We start from the raw sequence: 18,555 nt of genomic DNA on the forward strand, positions 1-18,555 counted from the left end.
AAAAAAAAAACCAAAAACAAAACCAGCGAATGTTTTAAAAAATATTCTGCTGCAGAATTTGTAGTGTTCAAACACGTCTATGAGGCTCCACGCTCCATAAACAGTCCCGAGTTTTTTGGGAGGGGGGGACGGCACCAGGAGGCCCCCGGGGAAGCCGCTGCCGGGTAATACTGACACCCCCCTCCCCAAGGCTGGGAATGCGACTGCTGAGGATGGCAGGGACACCCAAAACCTGTGGGCGAGAGGCCGGGGGGCGGCCCGGCTCCCCCGGGCGCTGCTGCGGGGTTCGGGTGTTTTGGCAAAGGGAGCCGCTGCCCGGACACCCCCGGGATCCACGGGCTGTTCCCAAGGCCGGGATTTCTGCCGTGGCTCTCGCTGCTGCTGAGGCCAGGATGGTGCCCCTTTTACAGGGGCTCCAGGCCCCTGAGGTAGCCGAGGAGGAGCGGCAGCCACCCTCGATGGGTGGGGGGAATCCAAACCGGGGACACCCCACACAGCCACCGCCAGCGGGGTGACGCCGGGTGCCGAGGGGACACCCGACCGCAGCACGACCCCATTTCCCGCAAAGGCAAAGGAACCGAAGGCGAGGAGAGGAGGGAAGCAGGAACCGGCCGCGACGCCCCGAGCCCGCCCCGCGTCCCGGGCACGGGCGGTGCCGGAGCTCGGGGGCCGCGGCGCTGCTCCCGGAGCTCGCTGGCTGCCACCGCGGGGCTGGAGAAGGGAGGTGCTGGAAGAAGGATGTCGTGCCGAGGACGCCGAGTCCCCTCTTGGCTCTGGCGGAGGATCCCAGCCTTCATCCCGGCGGGATTCGGGGCTGCGCAGCTGCGGCCGAAGTGCTTTGGCGGAGTCCGAGCGCCGCGGGCGGGCGCGGGCCGGGCGCGGCCCGGGCGGGACTATACGATGTTCTGGGAGCCGGGCAGCGGCCCCTGCGGCGGGCCCGGGTCCGGCTTCCCGTGCAGCTGCGCCAGCTGCAGCACCGGCATGTTGCACAGGGGACACACCTTCCGCACCTCCAGCCACTTGATGAGGCACCTGCGGGACACCGGGGACACGGGGCGTCAGCGGGGACACGCCTGACGTGGGTGGGGACACCTGACATCAGTGGGGATACACCTGACATGGTGGGGATACACCTGACATGGTGGGGATACACCTGACATTGATGGGGATATGCTTGACATCACTGGGGACATGCCTGACATCATCGGGGACACACCTGACATCACTGGGGTCACATTGGGCATTGATGGAGACACACCTGACATCTCTGGGGTCACATCTGACATCACTGGGGACACCTGACATCACTGGAGTCACACCTGACATCATTTGGGTCACATCTGACATCACTGGGGACATGTCTGATGTCATTGGGGACATCTGAAATTGATGGGGACACACCTGACATCACTAGGGTCACATTTGACATTGATGGAGACACACCTGACATCTCTGGGGTCACATCTGACATCACTGGGGACACCTGAGATCACTGGGGAGACACCTGACATAATTGGGGACACATCTGACATCACTGGGGACACACCTGACATCATTTGGGTCACATCTGACATCACTGGGGACATGTCTGATGTCACTGGGGACACCTGACATTGATGGGGACACACCTGACATCACTGGGACATGCCTGATGTCAGTGGGGACACACCAGACATCCTTGGGGACAAGCCTGACATCACTGGGGTCACATTTGACATTGATGGAGACACACCTGACATCTCTGGGGTCACAAATGACATCTCTGGGGACACCTGAGATCACTGGGGAGACACCTGATATAATCGGGGACACATCTGACATCACTGGGGACACACCTGACATCTCTGGGGACACACCTGACATCACTGGGGACACACCTGACATCACTGGGGACACGCCTGGCATTGATGTGGAGCTGCAAAAATCCCCCCATGCCCCTTACCCAGCCCTGGAGCTTTGCTGCTGCCCAGTTTTTAATTCACCATTTGGGTGCTTTTATGTTTTATTGGGATTTTTTGGGATCTCTGTGTTGATATACAGGGATTTTGTATAGGTATGTTTTATATGTAATTTATATTTATATATAATATATATTTATAGCTTATATTTTGATATAGGTTGTATTATATTTATACAGAAATGCTAATTTATATTTATACTCATACTTACTTATACTTATATTTATAATAGGGATATAAAACAAGAAAAGACCCCCAAAATATATACACAAAAGGTGTCTGTGAAATTACAAACACAGAATCTGTAAATAAAACACCAGTAATCCACAATCATGTATATAATGTGTATGGATAAATAAAAATAAAAGTTACGTAAAGAACTCTGATACAATCATAATATTATGTATGTTATGAATTATATATAATTTATATAATATATAATATATAATATATATTATGTAATAGATATTATATATAGTATATACTGTATATTATATATATAAATGTATAAATTTGTAAAATATATATTATATAAAATATATATTATATAAAATATATATTTAAAATATAGAATATATTTAAATATAAATTATATATAAATAAGAAAAAAATATATAAAAATATAAACAAACATAAAATATATGTATAAAGAGAAATATATATATAAACAGAGAATATAAAAATGCCTGTAATATATAGTAGGATATTATGTAATTTTAGCATATAGAATATTATATAGTGCTGGTTTATTTTATTATTATTATTATTATTAACAATAATAATAATAATAATTTGTAGCAGGTTTGCATTTTATAAACCATGCCTATATATATTTATACATAAAAATATATTAATATATAAAATAAATATTAAAAAATAAATATAGAAAATGATAAATATAAGGAAATATATATAAAATAAATATATAAAAATAAATGTATATAAATATATACATTTAAATATTCAACATATATTTATATTTTAAGAAATTTGTATATATATATATATATATTATACATATATTAAAAATTTTTATATATATATGAGGGGCTTTTCCTGCCACTCCTGCCCCGGGATTGGGCTGGGATGACCCAAAACTTACTTCCTGTGGAAAGCATGTTTGCAGGGACAGATGCCCAGCTCGTCCTTGGGCTTGAACTCCTCCAGGCACACGGCACAGATCTGCAGGGTGTGGCATGCACAGGGAATGTCAGTGCTCAGGGATAAAACCATGGAATTATGGAATGGTTTGGGCTGGAAAGGACCTTAAAGATCACCCAGTGCCACCCCCCGCCATGGGTAGGGACATTTCCCACTATTCCACGTTGCTCCAAGCCTGGCCTTGGACACTTCCAGGGATCCAGGGGCAGCCCCAGCTTCTCTGGAACACTTGTGCCAGGCCCACCCCACCCTCACAGGGATGAAATTTCCCCATAAGCCTTCCCAAATTTTTCTGCCCAAGCTCCAGGATCACAGGCTGAGGCTCGGGTCTCCTTTGGGTGCTGGATGTGACCACCAAAGCTGGGATGTGCCGGAGGTTTTAGGGTGCAGGGGATGGATCCACACTGCAGCCTGGTCCCTGGGACTGCCTGCATTCCCTGGGATAGCTCTGGGAAAAGGAAAAGGCAATGGGATTGTTGCCATGCCTGTCCCAGGGCTGGGAAAGCTGGTGGCTCTTTCTTAGCCAAAACCTCCTTCACCCTGGCAGCCAACTCCTCCTGACTTGTTTTGGATATCCCAGGGGATTTTGGATATTCCTGGGTGGTTTTCCTAGCCTGGGATCTCTCAGTGCACCAGGGCCAGGTGCAGCTGTTGGGGTCACCCCTGAGGAACCCCCAGGGCCTGGGAGAGGCAGAATGATGGAAAAAAAAGGGGAAAACCAGACCCAGAGGCAGGCAGGGAAGAGCTGGGTGGGAGCTTTCCCTCCACAGAGCTCCGGGCAGCCGCCCCGTCATGCTGGAAAATTCCCACCCCGTCCTCTGCTTTCCAGAAACACTGACTGCAAATGCCAAAATACAAACGCCCCAACTGGGATCTTTCCAAGCTAAACCCTTCCAGGCTTTTCCAAATCCCAGGGAAGAGTTTGAACAGCTCTGTCCTCTTCCCCACAGAGGCCTCGTCCTCCCCAAAATCTGGGAGAGCTGCAGACAGCTGGGAACAGAGGTGGTGGAGGAGGAGGAGGGCTGAGCATTATTGAGGCCATTCCCAGCTCTGGCACATTCCCAAATCCCTCCTCCAAGCCATTTCTCACCCCAGGAAGTGCTTTGAAGCCTGTGCTCGACAAAAACCCCACTGCAGGTCGGTTTTTATAGGGAGTAAATCAGAAATAGGGACCAGCAGCAGAAGCTGCTCACAACCCCGGGGCCCTTGGGATTTACCCTGGGGGCTGTGGGGAGTGGAGGGTCAGGATAAAACGTGGGATAGGCTCTGCTCAGGGGATTAAAATAAAATAAAGAGTGGTTTAGAAACAACTGGAGCCGGTGCTGAGCAGACGAGCAGCCTCCTGGCCGGAGGTGGGTGGGCATTTTTGTTATCTCTAGTGGAATAAATAAATCCAGGCCGTGCTTTGAGGCGGGATTTGAGCAGATTCCTGCTCAAATTCATCAGGAAAAATGGGCTGTGAATAGAAAAGCTCAACCCCCAAAAGCCTGGAAGGCCATGGAGAGAAATGAAGGTGTCTGAGCCCTCAGGGGGTGGGCAGGGAGGAGCGGATCTGCCTCTTGCAGGAGCCGGGGGAGGGTGTTTATCCTGATTTCAGCTTTCCCTGCCCAGAGCTGTGCTGGAAGTTGTCACTCCCTGTGGTGGCCAGAGGGGCTGTCCCTGCTCAGGGACACTGTTTATGCAAGGCCCAGACTGCCTTGGCCTCCCCTTATCCACAGTTTCTTATCATTGTGATAAAAAGAACACAATAAACAATAATAACGATGCAGGAAAAGCCAAGGGGAGCCGGGAGGAGGGAGAGGGTTTAGGCCAGACTTTTGCAGAGGATCTTTCCCCATTTCCAAAGCCCAGCTGGCTGCATGCTCTGCTCCCAGTGGAGTTGAATTTGAGGGTTTGCCCCCTCCCCAGGGTGAGGAAGAGGAGGGAGAGGGAGCTTTTGTTGCCCCAGGATGTGCTCACCTCATGGAGGTTCAGCTCCTTCACCTTCTCCTTGAGTATGACCTGCAAGGCAAAGAGCTGGGGTCAGGACAGAGCTTCTGCCATCAGCATTCCCAGGAAAAATCTCCACAGAGGGACCCCACTGAGTGTCCCAGTAGAACTGGAAACCCCCCAGTAAACCCAGCACAGCCAGGGGAGCATGAGGGGCCTGTGCAGGGACAGGAGGAGGGGAAAGATAAAACCACAGGGACCAAATCCAGGAGGTTTCCTCCCAAATTTAACCCTCCTGGGTTACCACTTCATTTTCCCTCCATCCAAGCTGAGCACCTGGAGAGGACTATAAATGCAGGACAACTGTGTGCTTTCAGCCCAACTCCACCCAGCTTCCTGCATGGATCAAGGGGTCAGGGGCAGAAAATCCCACAAATCCTGGAGAAAACAGGATGTGGAAGCAGCAGCCTGACAGCCACCTCTGGGCTGTGTCTATTTTAGTAGGTAAGTGCAGGTGGGTGCAGGGAAGAGCTGGGCTTGCCATGGAGCTGCTCCCTGGAAAAGCCCTGTGGATTTAGGGATTTGGAGCAGCCAAGTTCACCCCTGGGAGCAGATCCAGACCCCATAAAATGTGAGTTTGGTGACTGGGGGAGCGATGGCATCACTGCTGTGCAGTGGGTGAGGATGGAGTGCTCCAGAGGTGGAGATGTTCCCACTGCTCAGGACCTCAGTGGAAAACTGGGAGACTTGTGGATGAGCAGGTGAGGGATGGTCCTGGGGGGCCCAGCTGGTAGGGGACAATAAAATCAGCAGGGACAGACTGGCCTAGGTGCTACAACTGCCTTTTGAGGGCCAGAAACCTCCCAAGGAGAGGAACAGCACGAGGAAAACTGATGGATTTGGCACTAGGGAGAAGGGAAGGGAATAAAAACTTAGAGGATCATCTCACCTGTTTGTAGGCGTAAAGCTCTTTGTGTGCCTGATGCCTGAGCCTGCAATGAAACCAGGGAGAAACATGAGGTGAAGCAATAAAAATCAGGATTATTGTAATACCTCAAGCATTCCACTTCCCTCCTTTCCAGCTTTAACATGTTATCTTTTACATTTTTGAATTCAGAAATGAGAATGGCCACAGGAAATGACATGTTTAGGCAACACCCAGCTTTCCCTGTCGCTGGCAGGGCAACGTCTCCATCCCAAAGCACACAACTCCTCCCCGATCCCTCTTTTGACCTCCCTGATTTTCCAAGCAGGCATCAACCACAAAGTTAAGACCAGAAAAAGTGGGTGAGGAAATCACAGTCTTCCATAAATCCCCTCAGTTTCCAACCACTTCTGCTGGCAACAACTCCCAACACGGAATGCAGCACCGTTTCTCAAGGCATGGGGGTTCAGACCTGAGGAAAGCCCTGCTCCCACTCCAGCAGGGACAGGGAAGGAGACTCCCTGCCCAGAGGTTTCCCACCAAAGCCCTCATCACGCTGCTTGGGTGACACTGGGTTCCTCAAACTCAGCTTTATCCTCAATTCTAAGATCAATCAAACCACATCCACTCCTGGAGCGAAGTGAGAGATGGAGATGAATGGGATAGGCCTGTTCCAAGAACACCTGATGCAGTGGGAAGTCCAGCAGGAACTTTAGGCCACGAGCAAAGTGCTGGTTCCATCCCCTCCCTCCACAGACTCCCCTCTCCAGAGTCAGAGCCAGCAGAGCACTCCATAGGCATCTGCTGGCTGGAGAAACCCATTATGGTCCTAAAATAAATACACTTAAAATTAAAATAACCAATATTGCCTCTCATTACCAGACATGGCATTTAATAAACTGCTTGGAAAACTCAGGAGGGAAATCCCTAGGGCTGAAGAGTTGGCCAAGGACTTTCAATACAGAGTCAATGTGTGGCTGCAGGGCTTGGAGAGCTGTAGGAATATTTTCCTCAGCCAGCCCCAAGTGATTTCAGATGGGAAACCCCCTTGCCTGGAATTTCTATTCTCCAAAAATATTCTGAGGGTGTCTGAAATCCCTGACTGCTTCAACCTGAGCTCTTGGGGGTTTTCCAACCCTGCCACGCTGCAGTGGGGGAGTTATAAAAATGGGATGGAAAAGGATTTCCTTATGTCTGACACCCTCCCCAAAAATGTCAAAAAACAGAAGTCGAGGGATGGGTAAAAATACACCTTAATGGTGCAAGGAGAGATGCAGAAAGTTGGTTCCTGAGTCCCAAATGTCACAGGGAGCCATCCCTCCTGCTCCAGCAATGCTGCCTTGGCAGGAACCCGCCTGCCACAGAAAACACTGGCAGGCGGGGAGGAGGAGGAGAGGAGGAGGAGGAGGAAGAGAAGGAGGAGGAAGAGAAGGAGGAGACGACTGGGGTCTCATCCCTCTGGCAGTGACCCTGAACAGAAACATGAGCAGAAGATGCAGGAACAATGGAGAGAACAGGATGAAACCAGCCCAGCCCGCAGGGAGCCGGTGGCTGGGAAGGCGGTTATGAAACACAGATGGGGAGAGCGAGGCGTGCGGCTGGAGACACAGGCAAGGGAAAACTCGCCTGGAATGGGAAGCACCATGGGAAGCTCCCTTTGTGTGGAGCACTGAGTGGCCACCAAGGGTCTGGCCCCCGTGAGCCAAAGCCACTGGAGCAGCTTGGACCAGTGGTGGGGAAGAAGCGACCAGCTGGCTGTGGATCTGCACAGCTCCGTGGATCTGCAATGCCTTGGGCTGGTGCTGAGCTAGACAGGGGGGTTTTCCCAAAAAAACTCCTCCCTGGAGGGTCTGGGGAGCAGCACGAGCACAGCTGGTGCTGAAGCGTGCGAGCTCAGCCTGCTCCTCCTTGCCCTCTGAGCCAGATGGATCCTGGTGGGATCTGGTCCAGCTGTGGTGAGGAGACCCTGGATCCTGGCAAGTGCTATTCCCTGTCGGAGCTGGCTCCATCCATCTCGAGTCAAGTGCTGTGACTCCCAAGGAATTCCTGGCAGATGTCTGACCAAGATAAGGGACCGCACAGTGCCTGGCTGCTGATCCTGTGTGCTGTCACCCTCCCTGAAGGAACAACCAGCTCTCCTGGGCTTGGGATCTCTTTCCACAGGAGTGGGAGTTCCCTGTTTCTCTGGGTGACTGAATCACATCTGCAAGTGAACAACAATGGGGATACAATGCAGAAGAAAAATTTTTTGCAGGTTTATCTCTGAGATTTCCGTATTAGATTCTTTATAGTAGAAGGAGTAGAAAAGTCCTGGGCACTGGCTTTTAATCCCATAATTGTGTTGCTGTCCCCAGCTCAGCCAGGCTCCTTGGGCTCTTCACGGCATCACAGAATTGTGTGGGTTGGAAAAGCTCTCTAAAATCATCCAGCCCAACCATTCTCCCAGCACTGCCAAGGCCACCACTGACCATGTCCCCAAGTGGCACATCCATATGGCTTCTAAATCCCTCCAGGGATGGGGACTCCAGCACTGTCCTGAGCAGCTGTGCCAGTGCCTGACCATCCTTCAGGCAAAGGAATGTTCTCAATATCCAATCCAAACCTCCCCTGGCCCAGCCTGAGGCTGTTCCCTCTCCTCCTGTCCCTGTTCCCTGGAGCAGAGCCCGACCCCCCGGCTGTCCCCTCCTGTCAGGAGCTGTGCAGAGCCACAAGGTCCCTCCTGAGCCTCCTTTGCTCCAGGCTGAGCCCCTTCCCAGCTCCCTCAGCCTCTCCTGGTGCTCCAGACCCTTCTCTACCTCCATTCCTTTATCTGACCACAAAATCCAACCACTGTGTTGGATCCTGGCAGGTCTGAATGATGAAGGGAACAAGCCTATAAAAAAAAGAGGCTTTTTAGGTGCTGTGTACCCTGAGCCTCCCAGAGACTTTGAGCTGCTGCAGGCTGGGCAGGGATGAGCCCTGGATGAGCCACAGCAAAGCTCAATTTGAGAGAGGATGCTGCAGACTTGATCCACAGCAAGGGTGGCATTCAGTTCAGCATCCTTCTGGACTGGGTTTTATGGGACCAAAGCAAACATGAGTATATCACTTTCATTAATTCTCCAGAGATCAGACACGACCACCTGCCTGCAAAATCTCATTTCTTTGTTCTTCCTTTTTGATCTGTAATTTTGCCGAGCAGAGGCAGCAGCCATGAGGGACCTGAGCTCTGACCAGAGTGGTCTGCAGCAGCAGAAGAGCTCAAGGTTCACCTGAACACTGCACAGGCAATGAAGATTTTTGTTGTGAAATTCCTACTGGACTCTTGCTTTGAGCCAATCCAATTAAAAAATGTCACTTTTCCTTCCCTTGGAGCGGGCAGCACAGCACAGCCTGTATTGACACAGCTGCAAAGCACAGCCCATGACCTCTCTTTCCCCAGAACATCTTTTATTTAATGCCATCAGCTGTGTGATTTGGGATGAATACACCTGATATTGGCTCTTCCACACTCATACCCAGGTGGGGATGTGGGGAGAGCAGCAGGGACTGCTCTGATCCAGAGCAGAAAATGAGAACCAGGGCCTGAGAATGGAGTCATAAGCCTTGCCTGGTGTTTGCCTAATATTTGGAGATGTGGCTATATGGGAAAGGAGGGAGAGGAAGGGGTGTGTTGATGCTGCACCTATGGGAAAGCCAGGAGCTGCTGTTACCAGCAAAGAACCCCCATGGATGGAAGCAGAGCCCTGGAGCTCTGGAGGAGACCACCCTGTCCTTCTGTTGGTCTCTCTGCCCTTGCAGGTGGGTGGTCCTCATCCTGTTGTCCACCTACAGCGCTTCCCAAACCCCACCAAAATTCAGACTGTTATATCCCAGATGAGCTGAGATTACAGAGCAGCTTCCGTGGAGGTGGATGCTCCTGGGACACTGGCACAGCTAAAACCCACAGCACAGCAAAACCCTCCCCAGTGCGGGCTGGAGGATCCTGTTTTGGCTCTGTTCTGCCAATAAAAGAGCTGAAGGAGGAGGGCTGAAGAGCCACTTGTAGAGTCTCTCTAGGGTTTTGGGCTATAAAGGGATCACTGGATGACCTAATCCAACTCCACATCTATCATGGGTTGCTAAATAGCACCTCAGGAACAGGAGCCAAAACGTCTCATCCGGAAAGGTCTTCGGTCTTGATTTAAGGACGTGAGGAGACGGAGGACTTGCCACTTCCTTGCTGGCTTCTCTCACCGGTTACTCACCCTCTCTCTCTTACAACACGCCTCCAGCTTCTAAATTTAAAGATTTTCTGGCTTGACCTTCCAGACATTACTCCTTGTTATTCCTTCTTTGGGGCATAACACACCCAGTGAGTGCCCAGGAAAATACTCTCAAAGGCCAAACACCTCTGCAATTTTCTAAGTGAGCCATATAGACCCAAGCTCCACCTGAGCAAAACAACTCCTTGAGCTCTCTGAACACCTCAGGTCTATTTTCATACACATTCAAAACGTAATTTTTATAATTGTGGGGAAAAAAAAATTAAAGATATGATGCCCAAGCAGCCCAAATCACCCCTCAGTAAACCTGGTTTTGGGCTCATCTGTGAGGTTTTGCTTCATACAGAACTGAAATTGGGTGGAAATTATCAAGTATTTAGAAGGTTGACATTGAAACCTCACTTCCCTGGTCTACAAGAGCAGGATAAAATATTTTCAACACCCTCTGGATAGAAAACCTGGTGGGACTGGCTGCTGTCGTGCAAAGAGAGACTGGGTACCTGTTTTTACAGGAACACAGGGAAGGGATGTGATGGAAGCACAGCTTGCAGGGTGCTGGGGCCAGCTGGAAAGACAGAGAGGAAGGAAAGGGGATGGAAAAGCTGGAGAGAAGAGCTCTGGGAATGCAGAATTTTGGCTACCATTGCTGGCAGAATGATGACCTCTGCTCCCAGGCACAGGTTGAAGCACAGCCAGCCACCCATCTTAGGTTATCAGCCCAACTCATCTCCATCACCACCTTGATTCTCAGGCACTGTGATTTTTCCCCACTTGCCTCATTTTCCCTCTGTCAGGAAGAGCTTTTCCTCTCAATTAGAAGCCCAACAATCTCCCCAATGGCCCATAAAATAATTAAAACAAGCCCCAAACTGGAACAACCTTTAACCCTGCCATCCTGCTCCCCTATTGCTCAGATTAGCACATCAACTCTGCATCATTAATCTCCAAACTGTGCTGTTGAAGGAGCAATTTGTGTTCAATAACCAACGGAGCAGGTATTAAACATTCCTCAGGCACGCAGGACACGAGTTACTCATTACAGAGGGAAATGTGTTGAAACATTAAGCAGAAAGCAGGGACCATGAAACATCCCTTTCCAGGTTTTCTGAGAAGCTGACCACAATTCCATACCTTTATTAGCAAATGTGTATCTCCTGGTTTTAAGTGGATAATGTGACTGCTTTGTGGCACATCAGGCTGACATAAGATGTGCCAAGGAAATTGGTGGTGCCAAGGAAATAAGGTGCTGCCATCCTCCTTTTGGGATGGAGGGATCACTGATGGGCCTGGAAGCAGGGAAGCTCTTGGGGAACATTCCCATACAATATTCCCTTACCTGATCAAGTAGCAACAGAAGAGCAAACTGAGGATGAAGACGAAGATGGCTGTGCCGAAAACCACGATGTATATGTTGAGAGGAAGGTTCTGGAACCCGATGTTCGGCATCCTGAAACTGTAATGCTGGAAGTCTGAGCTCATGGGTAGGCTGTGGAGACAGGGAGAAAACACATGGATGTGACATTCCTTAGGGATGCACTTTGCAGACCAGCAGTCCCCTGAATGGATATGGAGGGGGCTGGAGATGACTTCTCACTCATCCCCCCCATCTTTGCCCAAAACCAAGTTCCCATCTTGGTAACCCTGAAAACAAAGCAGGGCTGCATCAGCTGGGGCTGGGATTTTCCTTCTCTCACTGTTAGCTTCTCCTCCAGCTCTTTTCCTTTCACACATCATCCTTCAAGTTAAAACACTGGATGAGACTAACAGCAGGAATTGCATCGAAGCAGCCCCAGCTGCAGCCAGCATCCCTCAAACCCCACAGTAACTTGGTAAAAATACTGAAAGCAGCCAGGAAGCCTTGGAGCAAGGCAAGTTTGCCTTCCCTGCCTCTCCAGTGGTTTCTGACTCCTCATTCCATAGAAATCCCCCACCAAAGTCATCAAAGATGAAAAGGAAGAAGACAAGGACATTCCCAGGACACACAGCAGTGACGCTGAGAGAAATTATGGGGAGACTATGGACTCTGTAAAGGAGACTTTGTTTGTTTTCCCATCTGAGACAAAAGTTTGGTGGTTTAAGAGCACTTCTGCAGGTTTCAGCTTTACTCCTCAGCACAGCCCCAGGCTCCTTCCCCCCAGGAAAGCCCCGAGGCCAAGAGGAAGAGGCAGCAATTTTGGCTGTCATGTCCCACGTCTGGGACCCGTGACCAAAACCTCCCTCCCCTTGGAGAACCCCAATTAAACCCCGAGCAGCTGTCTGGGATAACGATTACAGCAAATCCTCTCCCCTAGGATTTTAATTGCTCTTATTTATTATCTCTTATCTTCCTATCATTCTCTGAACCGTTCGCCCTCAGATAATCACAACCGTTGCTGGCCAGGCATAAAGTTCCCCTGCCCCCAGCTTAGAAAAGGAAGTTAAAAATACACCTTGTTTTCCCTTCTGCCCACGGGAGAGCAACATGCAATGAAGTTTTACAAGCAAGGAAAGTACCTGCAGTCTGAGCCCTGTTTCCCAAATAAAATCACCGAGGGATAACAAAACCCTCCCCTGGAGCGGGGAGTTTTCCACGGCGCAGTAATTGCACAGCTCCTCATTTCCTCATTTTGCACAGGGTGGGAAGACAGTGGGGAAACCGCAGGATCTGAACCCGCACATGCCAGGGAGCGATGCTCCAAAATCCAAGTGTCCTCTGAGAGTCCCTTCAAGCAGCATCCTCACTCCCAAATCTCCTTTCCCCCCTTGAGGCCCTTTTTTTGCCAGACCCTGTGGGGCTTTCCTCTGACTTCCCACGGGGAGCAGACTCACCTCTCATCCCGGCCGCCTCACCGGGACTATCCCCTTGCTGAAGGCAACATCCCTGCCAGCCCCAAACACCCGCCCGGGAGCCTCCCTGCTCCGGCTGCTTTCAGTTTCCTCAGCTCGCTGGAAGTTTCGAGGAGATTTCTGGTAAAGCCTGGATTTGATTAAAGCCTCCAGAGACCAACACGCATGTTCAGAACCTCTCCTGGCCAACGTGGAAACGCTCCGAGAGCTCGGGGAGCCGGCACATCCCCCTGCCAGCGCTGGTGGGGATGGGATTTTATAGCCCAGCAACCACCCAGCAGCTCATGCTCCTCCACCGACGCCTGTTCCGCTCAGCTGAGCTGTTTTGCTTTGCAAATAAATTTTAAAAAGCCCAATCCAGCCCCCAAACCTTTGTTCCCAGCTCCGGCGGAGTTAATGCGCAGCTTGGCGGCGCAGGACTGGGTTTGGGTTTCAGTCCTGCTGGGTCAGAGGGATTTGGGATGGGTCAGGGGCTCCCCTCGGTCACGCTGGTGGCATGAGGATGTTGCTGACCCACCAGTGATTATCAGCTGATAATCACTGCCTTTGGCCAAGGCTGGCTGCCTCTAGTTCCTCAAACCACCCCAGAGAAAACTCCTCAGTCTGGGAAAGCTCCAGGTGACTTTTTTGCAAGGAAGGAGAAACAACTTTTGGAGTACAGGTAACAAAACCAACCAGCACTGGACTGTAGCTTTTCTTTCCTTTACAACTCTTTTAACTTGTGATGCTCTTCTCAGCAATCCCACTACGCCATTCTGTGGGTAAGGAACATCCAAGGCTGCATTTGGAGCAGCAAATCCCATCAAGCCAGAAAAATTCTTCATGCTTGTACACATCTGAGCTGTGCTGCTCTTGCACCAGTCCCCACATCCATGAGCACAGCTAGGAACCATCACAGCCCTCAGCAAATAAACAATCAGCAGAAACAGAGCTCACACCAACCCCCAGCATCCCACTATCCTCTCCAATGGAACCATTTCCCTAATATTTTGCTCCAAAAGGACGCCAGAAATGCAGCCATGACCTACCTGCCAGCCATGTCGTGGGGGCTCAGCCTCCTGGGGACAGCCTTTCTGTTCCCTGCGGTGCAAATCCAGGGAATCCCACACCAGATTCATCCAACCCCTGTGTGAAATAACCTTCTCCACCTTGGAGCTGCCCTGGTCCTCCCTCCCTCCTGCTGCAACAGCTGAGAAATGTTACAGCAAAAAACACTGAGGTTAAAGGGGAAAAATCAGTTGGTCTGCCCAGGATCCAGGAAACTGTTAATTTTAAAAGACTCCAGTGAAATCTGATGACTTCAAGCAGCCAAGCTGCTTTGGATTTTCAAGGGCGCAGCCAAAAGAAATAAAAAATGAGCCATAAAGAAGGATGAAAAGTTTCTGGTGCAGAACAAAAGCCTCCCTGTTGCTCTCTCCATAGTCAAGGCATCTCAGGGCAGGGAGATGATGCTTGTGGGGCATCCATGGCCCCCAGTAGGTCCCTGAAACCTCTCGGATGGGGGACACAGGCTGCACATAGAAAAGGGAGCACTGGCACAGCTTGTCCAGAGGAGCTGTCGCTACCCCTGCATCCCTGGAAGTGTTCAAGACCAGCGTGGATGGGGCTTGAAGCAACCTGGGATAGTAGAAGGTGCCCCAGCCCATGGCAGGGGTGTAGAACTGGATGGTCTTTAAGGTCCCTTCCAACCCCAATGTAATTCCATGATTCTGTGAAAAACAGCAAGGAACAATGGTTGCTTGTCCTGGGATGCAGAGAGCCACAAACGGCAGAACAACCTGAGCTCCACATCTCCTTCCTTACACCCTCCAATGACTCAGCAATGTGGGGCCAAGCAAATCCACGGTTTCTCCAAGGAGGACAAAACCCAGCTTTAATTAAAAGCCAAAGCGCTGGTTAATGGCCCATCGAGCAGCCAAGGAAGGGAGTGTCACAGGTCAGCGAGCTCCAGCCTGGCAGGGCTTTGATTACACTTGGGCTGTGAAAGGTAAACCTCACAGGGCCACGTCCCAAATTAATCCCCATTAGAGCCACAGCAAGCCCTTAATACTGGGGCCAACCTTGTACCCAGAGCATTCCTCAGGAGATCTCACAGGGATTAATAAAGGATGCAATTGTCTTCTCACAGGTAGAGAAACTGAGGCAGGGAGGAGGAGGGGAGCGAGGCAGAGCTGTGGTCCCTGAAGACAGGGGGTGACACCAGGGATGCCACTTTAAGCAATGTCATGGGCTGAAAGCTGCAGATTTTTTGCTTTCCTGCTGCTTTGCCACATGGATTTGAACTGTGTGTTCCTTCTTGGGCTTTTACTTATTAAAAGGAGCTGCTTGTTCTTTTCTAAAATAATTGATTATTATTTATTTATAACATTAGTGCATAAAGGGGCCATGCATGTGCTGTGCATCCTCACACCTAAATACAGCACACATGCTGGGTGGAGCGGTGGCTTCTGCCTCTGCTGTTGTAAATAAACTCCTGTTTTTAGAGGGATTTTCTTTATGTTTTCAAGACAAACAACCTTCTCCACAGGGGTTCAAAGCAAATTCAGACTGAATCTCCTCAGCCATTAGCTGGATGGAGCTGGTGGTCTGGGCATCCCACAGGACGGGCTGGCAAAGCCAACCCATCTCCAGGAAACACTGGGCTTCAAACACCCAGTGGAGCCAGACACAGGCAGGCCTGAAATCACAAATCTCAAGGAAAAGTGAATGCTAAGCCGTGGCCAAACTCCAAGCTGGAATATTTTATCGATGGGAAAGGTTTCAAGCGGGCGTGAACGGCGTCTCAAGTTTCAAAGGCGTTTCGCAACGTGTTTCAGACAGGTTTAACCAAAAGCCTTATTAACTGGTTGAAAGTTAAACTGGGAGCAGCTGACAAGACCTTTCTGAAACAGCCCAAGCTGTGTTGCAAAGCAGGGTATTCTTCCATGGAATGATTCTACAGGAGGAAGGTTATTTAATGGCTATGACTAGTGGGATAATATTTAAAAGAGAGATTCTTCCAGGTGTTAAGAAGCAGCAGCCAGAAACGCCCTCGTTTAACTTGCAGGCAAAAATTCCCCCTCGTGGACCCCAAAAGCAAAGCGAAGCCCTGACCTCAAGCAGCTGGAAGGAATTTCCTTCAGCTCCGTCTCTGGAGCTGGTCCAGCGCCAGGATCCGCAGCGTGGCGATGGGAAAATCACAGGCAGCTGCAGAGCCAAACCCAAACCAGCATCGCCGTCGCCCCAGAGATGCCACACAGCTGCACCACCTTTGCCTGGCATGGAGTGCGGGGAGCTCCAGCCAGAAGTGATGGCCTTTGCTGTCCAAAACTGAGGAACAACAGGACTGAGCATGGGGGGGGAAACAAAAACTCTTGGCATGATGCAATTTTAAAGAGCTACGATGCTACCATGGGGATGCCACATCCAGTGCCAGCTCCAAGCATCCAACCTGGCCCAGATCCTTCACTCCACAAAGCTGGCAGGGAATGGAGGAGCGTGAGGGATGGTGCAAGGCTTGGCAGGGTTGTTGATTAGGGAAGAAGGAACATCACAACAGGTCCCTCACACCGCAGGCAGAGCTGTACCGGGATCCAGCAAAGCTTGGCTGGGGTGATACAGCACCATCACAGCAACAGACAGAACTTCTGGGTGTCAAACAGTACAAAAAACCCATTTGTTTCACCCATTTTGGCTGCCTGCGGGCTTGGGGGTGCTGGTGGGTTTTTGTTGTGTGCCTGGATATTCAAGGAACCAAACTGACCTCCAAGCACAAGGCACTTTGGACCTTTGCTCCCTCCTCCCTGAGAGCGGATCCAATGCTTTTTTTGAACGGGAATCAGGAAATTTCCTGGCTGTGTTCCCCAGCTGGCTGACACCAAACACAAAACCTTAACCCTCTCCACTGCCTCTGGGCAGGGGACACAGCAAGTGATGTGACAACATGACAAAGCAATTGGAAAAAATAGGGAAGCCTAAGGAAAGCAACATCCGGCATCACGACTGTACTGTTGCAATTTCCCGCAAGTCCTTCTGATTCCAGACAGTTGAAGAAACAATTAATCCCAGAACTTTAAAACTGAAGAGAACCTTTAAGTGGGAAAATGTTTTTGCTACCACTAGCAGAGAAATGTGCAGAAATGGGTCAGCTGCAGCTCCCATCACCCATGGTAAAGTCAAGTTCTTTCTCCCAGCGCTGTTGGAAAAGCAAACCAGAGGTTTGCTCAGGGCTGATTTTGCAAGTTCCAGGAAAACAGGCAAAAATAAATAGAAAAAAAAATAAAATCAATAGCATGATTTAATACAGTCTGGAGGAGGGGGAAGCAGAGTTTGGAGGAGAGCTCTGCTTGAGCTCCCATAAGGAATGAGAGTTGGGAATCACTTCCCAGGAGGGTTTGAAGCAGAGCTGGCAGCGGCTCTCTTGGAAAGGCTCACACGAGCTGCCCAAGGACAGCTCAATTCACTGCTCAGAGATTAAATAACACTTGAAGCATTTTTCCCCTTTGGCCCTGGGGATTTGTAATTTTTTCTCCCCCTTTTCCTGGCACACAGTTCCAACGTCACGACCTGGTGAGCTCACTCTTCCTCCCAGAAGTGTGGTGGGAAAGGATGTGCTGCTGCCTCCTCCTGCCCCCAGCCCTCTTTGTACTCCTGAGGTGAAAAGAGGAAGCAGGAGCCACCACTTCTCTTGATGGGCTCATGGTGGAGGGACACACATTATTAAATCTGGGTGTATTTTAGCCCAAAAAGAGCAATGAGAGCAGAGGCAAGTGGGAATAATCTCCCACCTTCATTTGTGGTAGGTTTTCCTTGTTCACAGTGTTCCCCAATGAACACAAACTGGAAGCTCCATGAGAAACACTCAGCCTACGCAGCTGAAGGGTCAGAGCAGGGAAATTGGTGTTAAACACTCCAGAGAATTTGAAAATTCCTGGGTGATGACACAGAGCTGTGGGAAACAATGGGGACTCCCTAAATATCACATCTGTAGGAAAAAAAATCCCACTTTGATCAAGCAGTCTACAGGCTGAACCAAAACTAATCACTTTCCATGGAGCCAAAGAGCAACTTGCCCTCTGCACTCCAATACTGAGAAGCAGATGGATTAAACAACTTCCTAAACCCCTTTTTTCCCCCATTTCCTAAGCTCCTTTAATGAGAAAAAAAAAAACAAAAAACCAGTGCAACACACAGGGATCAATAATCCTACAAAATCCTGCTGGAGAGGAGCACCCTGAACCAGTGATGGGATCACAGCTGCCAGCAGCCATCCTACAAGGGCAGTCAGAGGAGCCAAGCACAGTTTGGGAACAGGAAGGCAGAATGATCTCGCTGACACCAAATAAGGTTGCTAGGTTATGGATTTTTGTGAGGGGGGGCATAATCTGAAAGGGGATCCAGATGGCTGTAAAGCCTTGTGGTGGAAAAGCAGCATGAGGCCAGAGAGGGAAGAATTCCTCTTTATACTGCTGCTGTCTGCTCCTGGATCCTGGGTTTCAGTCCTCAGGAATGCACTCTGTGGACCCTTTTTAAT

The 18,555-nt window shown here is 50.1% G+C and overlaps 1 protein-coding gene across 3 annotated transcripts in view; it reads right to left on the reverse strand.

Annotated features, from left to right (window-relative positions):
• Positions 1 to 728: 728 nt before the first annotated feature.
• RNF24 (ring finger protein 24) overlaps positions 729 to 18,555 on the reverse strand; it is a 28,399-nt gene continuing 10,572 nt past the window's right edge. For 2 of the 3 annotated variants that reach the window (XM_077782695.1, XM_077782694.1), the window contains 5 exons: positions 11,554 to 11,703; positions 5,998 to 6,040; positions 5,079 to 5,120; positions 3,061 to 3,140; positions 729 to 1,032 (listed from right to left, as the gene is read on the reverse strand). In XM_077782695.1, coding sequence (XP_077638821.1) covers positions 894 to 1,032; positions 3,061 to 3,140; positions 5,079 to 5,120; positions 5,998 to 6,040; positions 11,554 to 11,696 — 447 coding nt within the window. In that variant the 5' untranslated portion in view covers positions 11,697 to 11,703 and the 3' untranslated portion in view covers positions 729 to 893. Of the gene's footprint in view, positions 1,033 to 3,060; positions 3,141 to 5,078; positions 5,121 to 5,997; positions 6,041 to 11,553; positions 11,704 to 13,025; positions 13,033 to 18,555 lie in introns of those variants that run through there. The other variant, XM_021535760.1, reaches the window with a different exon arrangement.

Source organism: Lonchura striata, chromosome 4 (assembly GCF_046129695.1).
Source record: "Lonchura striata isolate bLonStr1 chromosome 4, bLonStr1.mat, whole genome shotgun sequence".
Taxonomy (NCBI): Eukaryota; Metazoa; Chordata; class Aves; order Passeriformes; family Estrildidae; genus Lonchura; species Lonchura striata.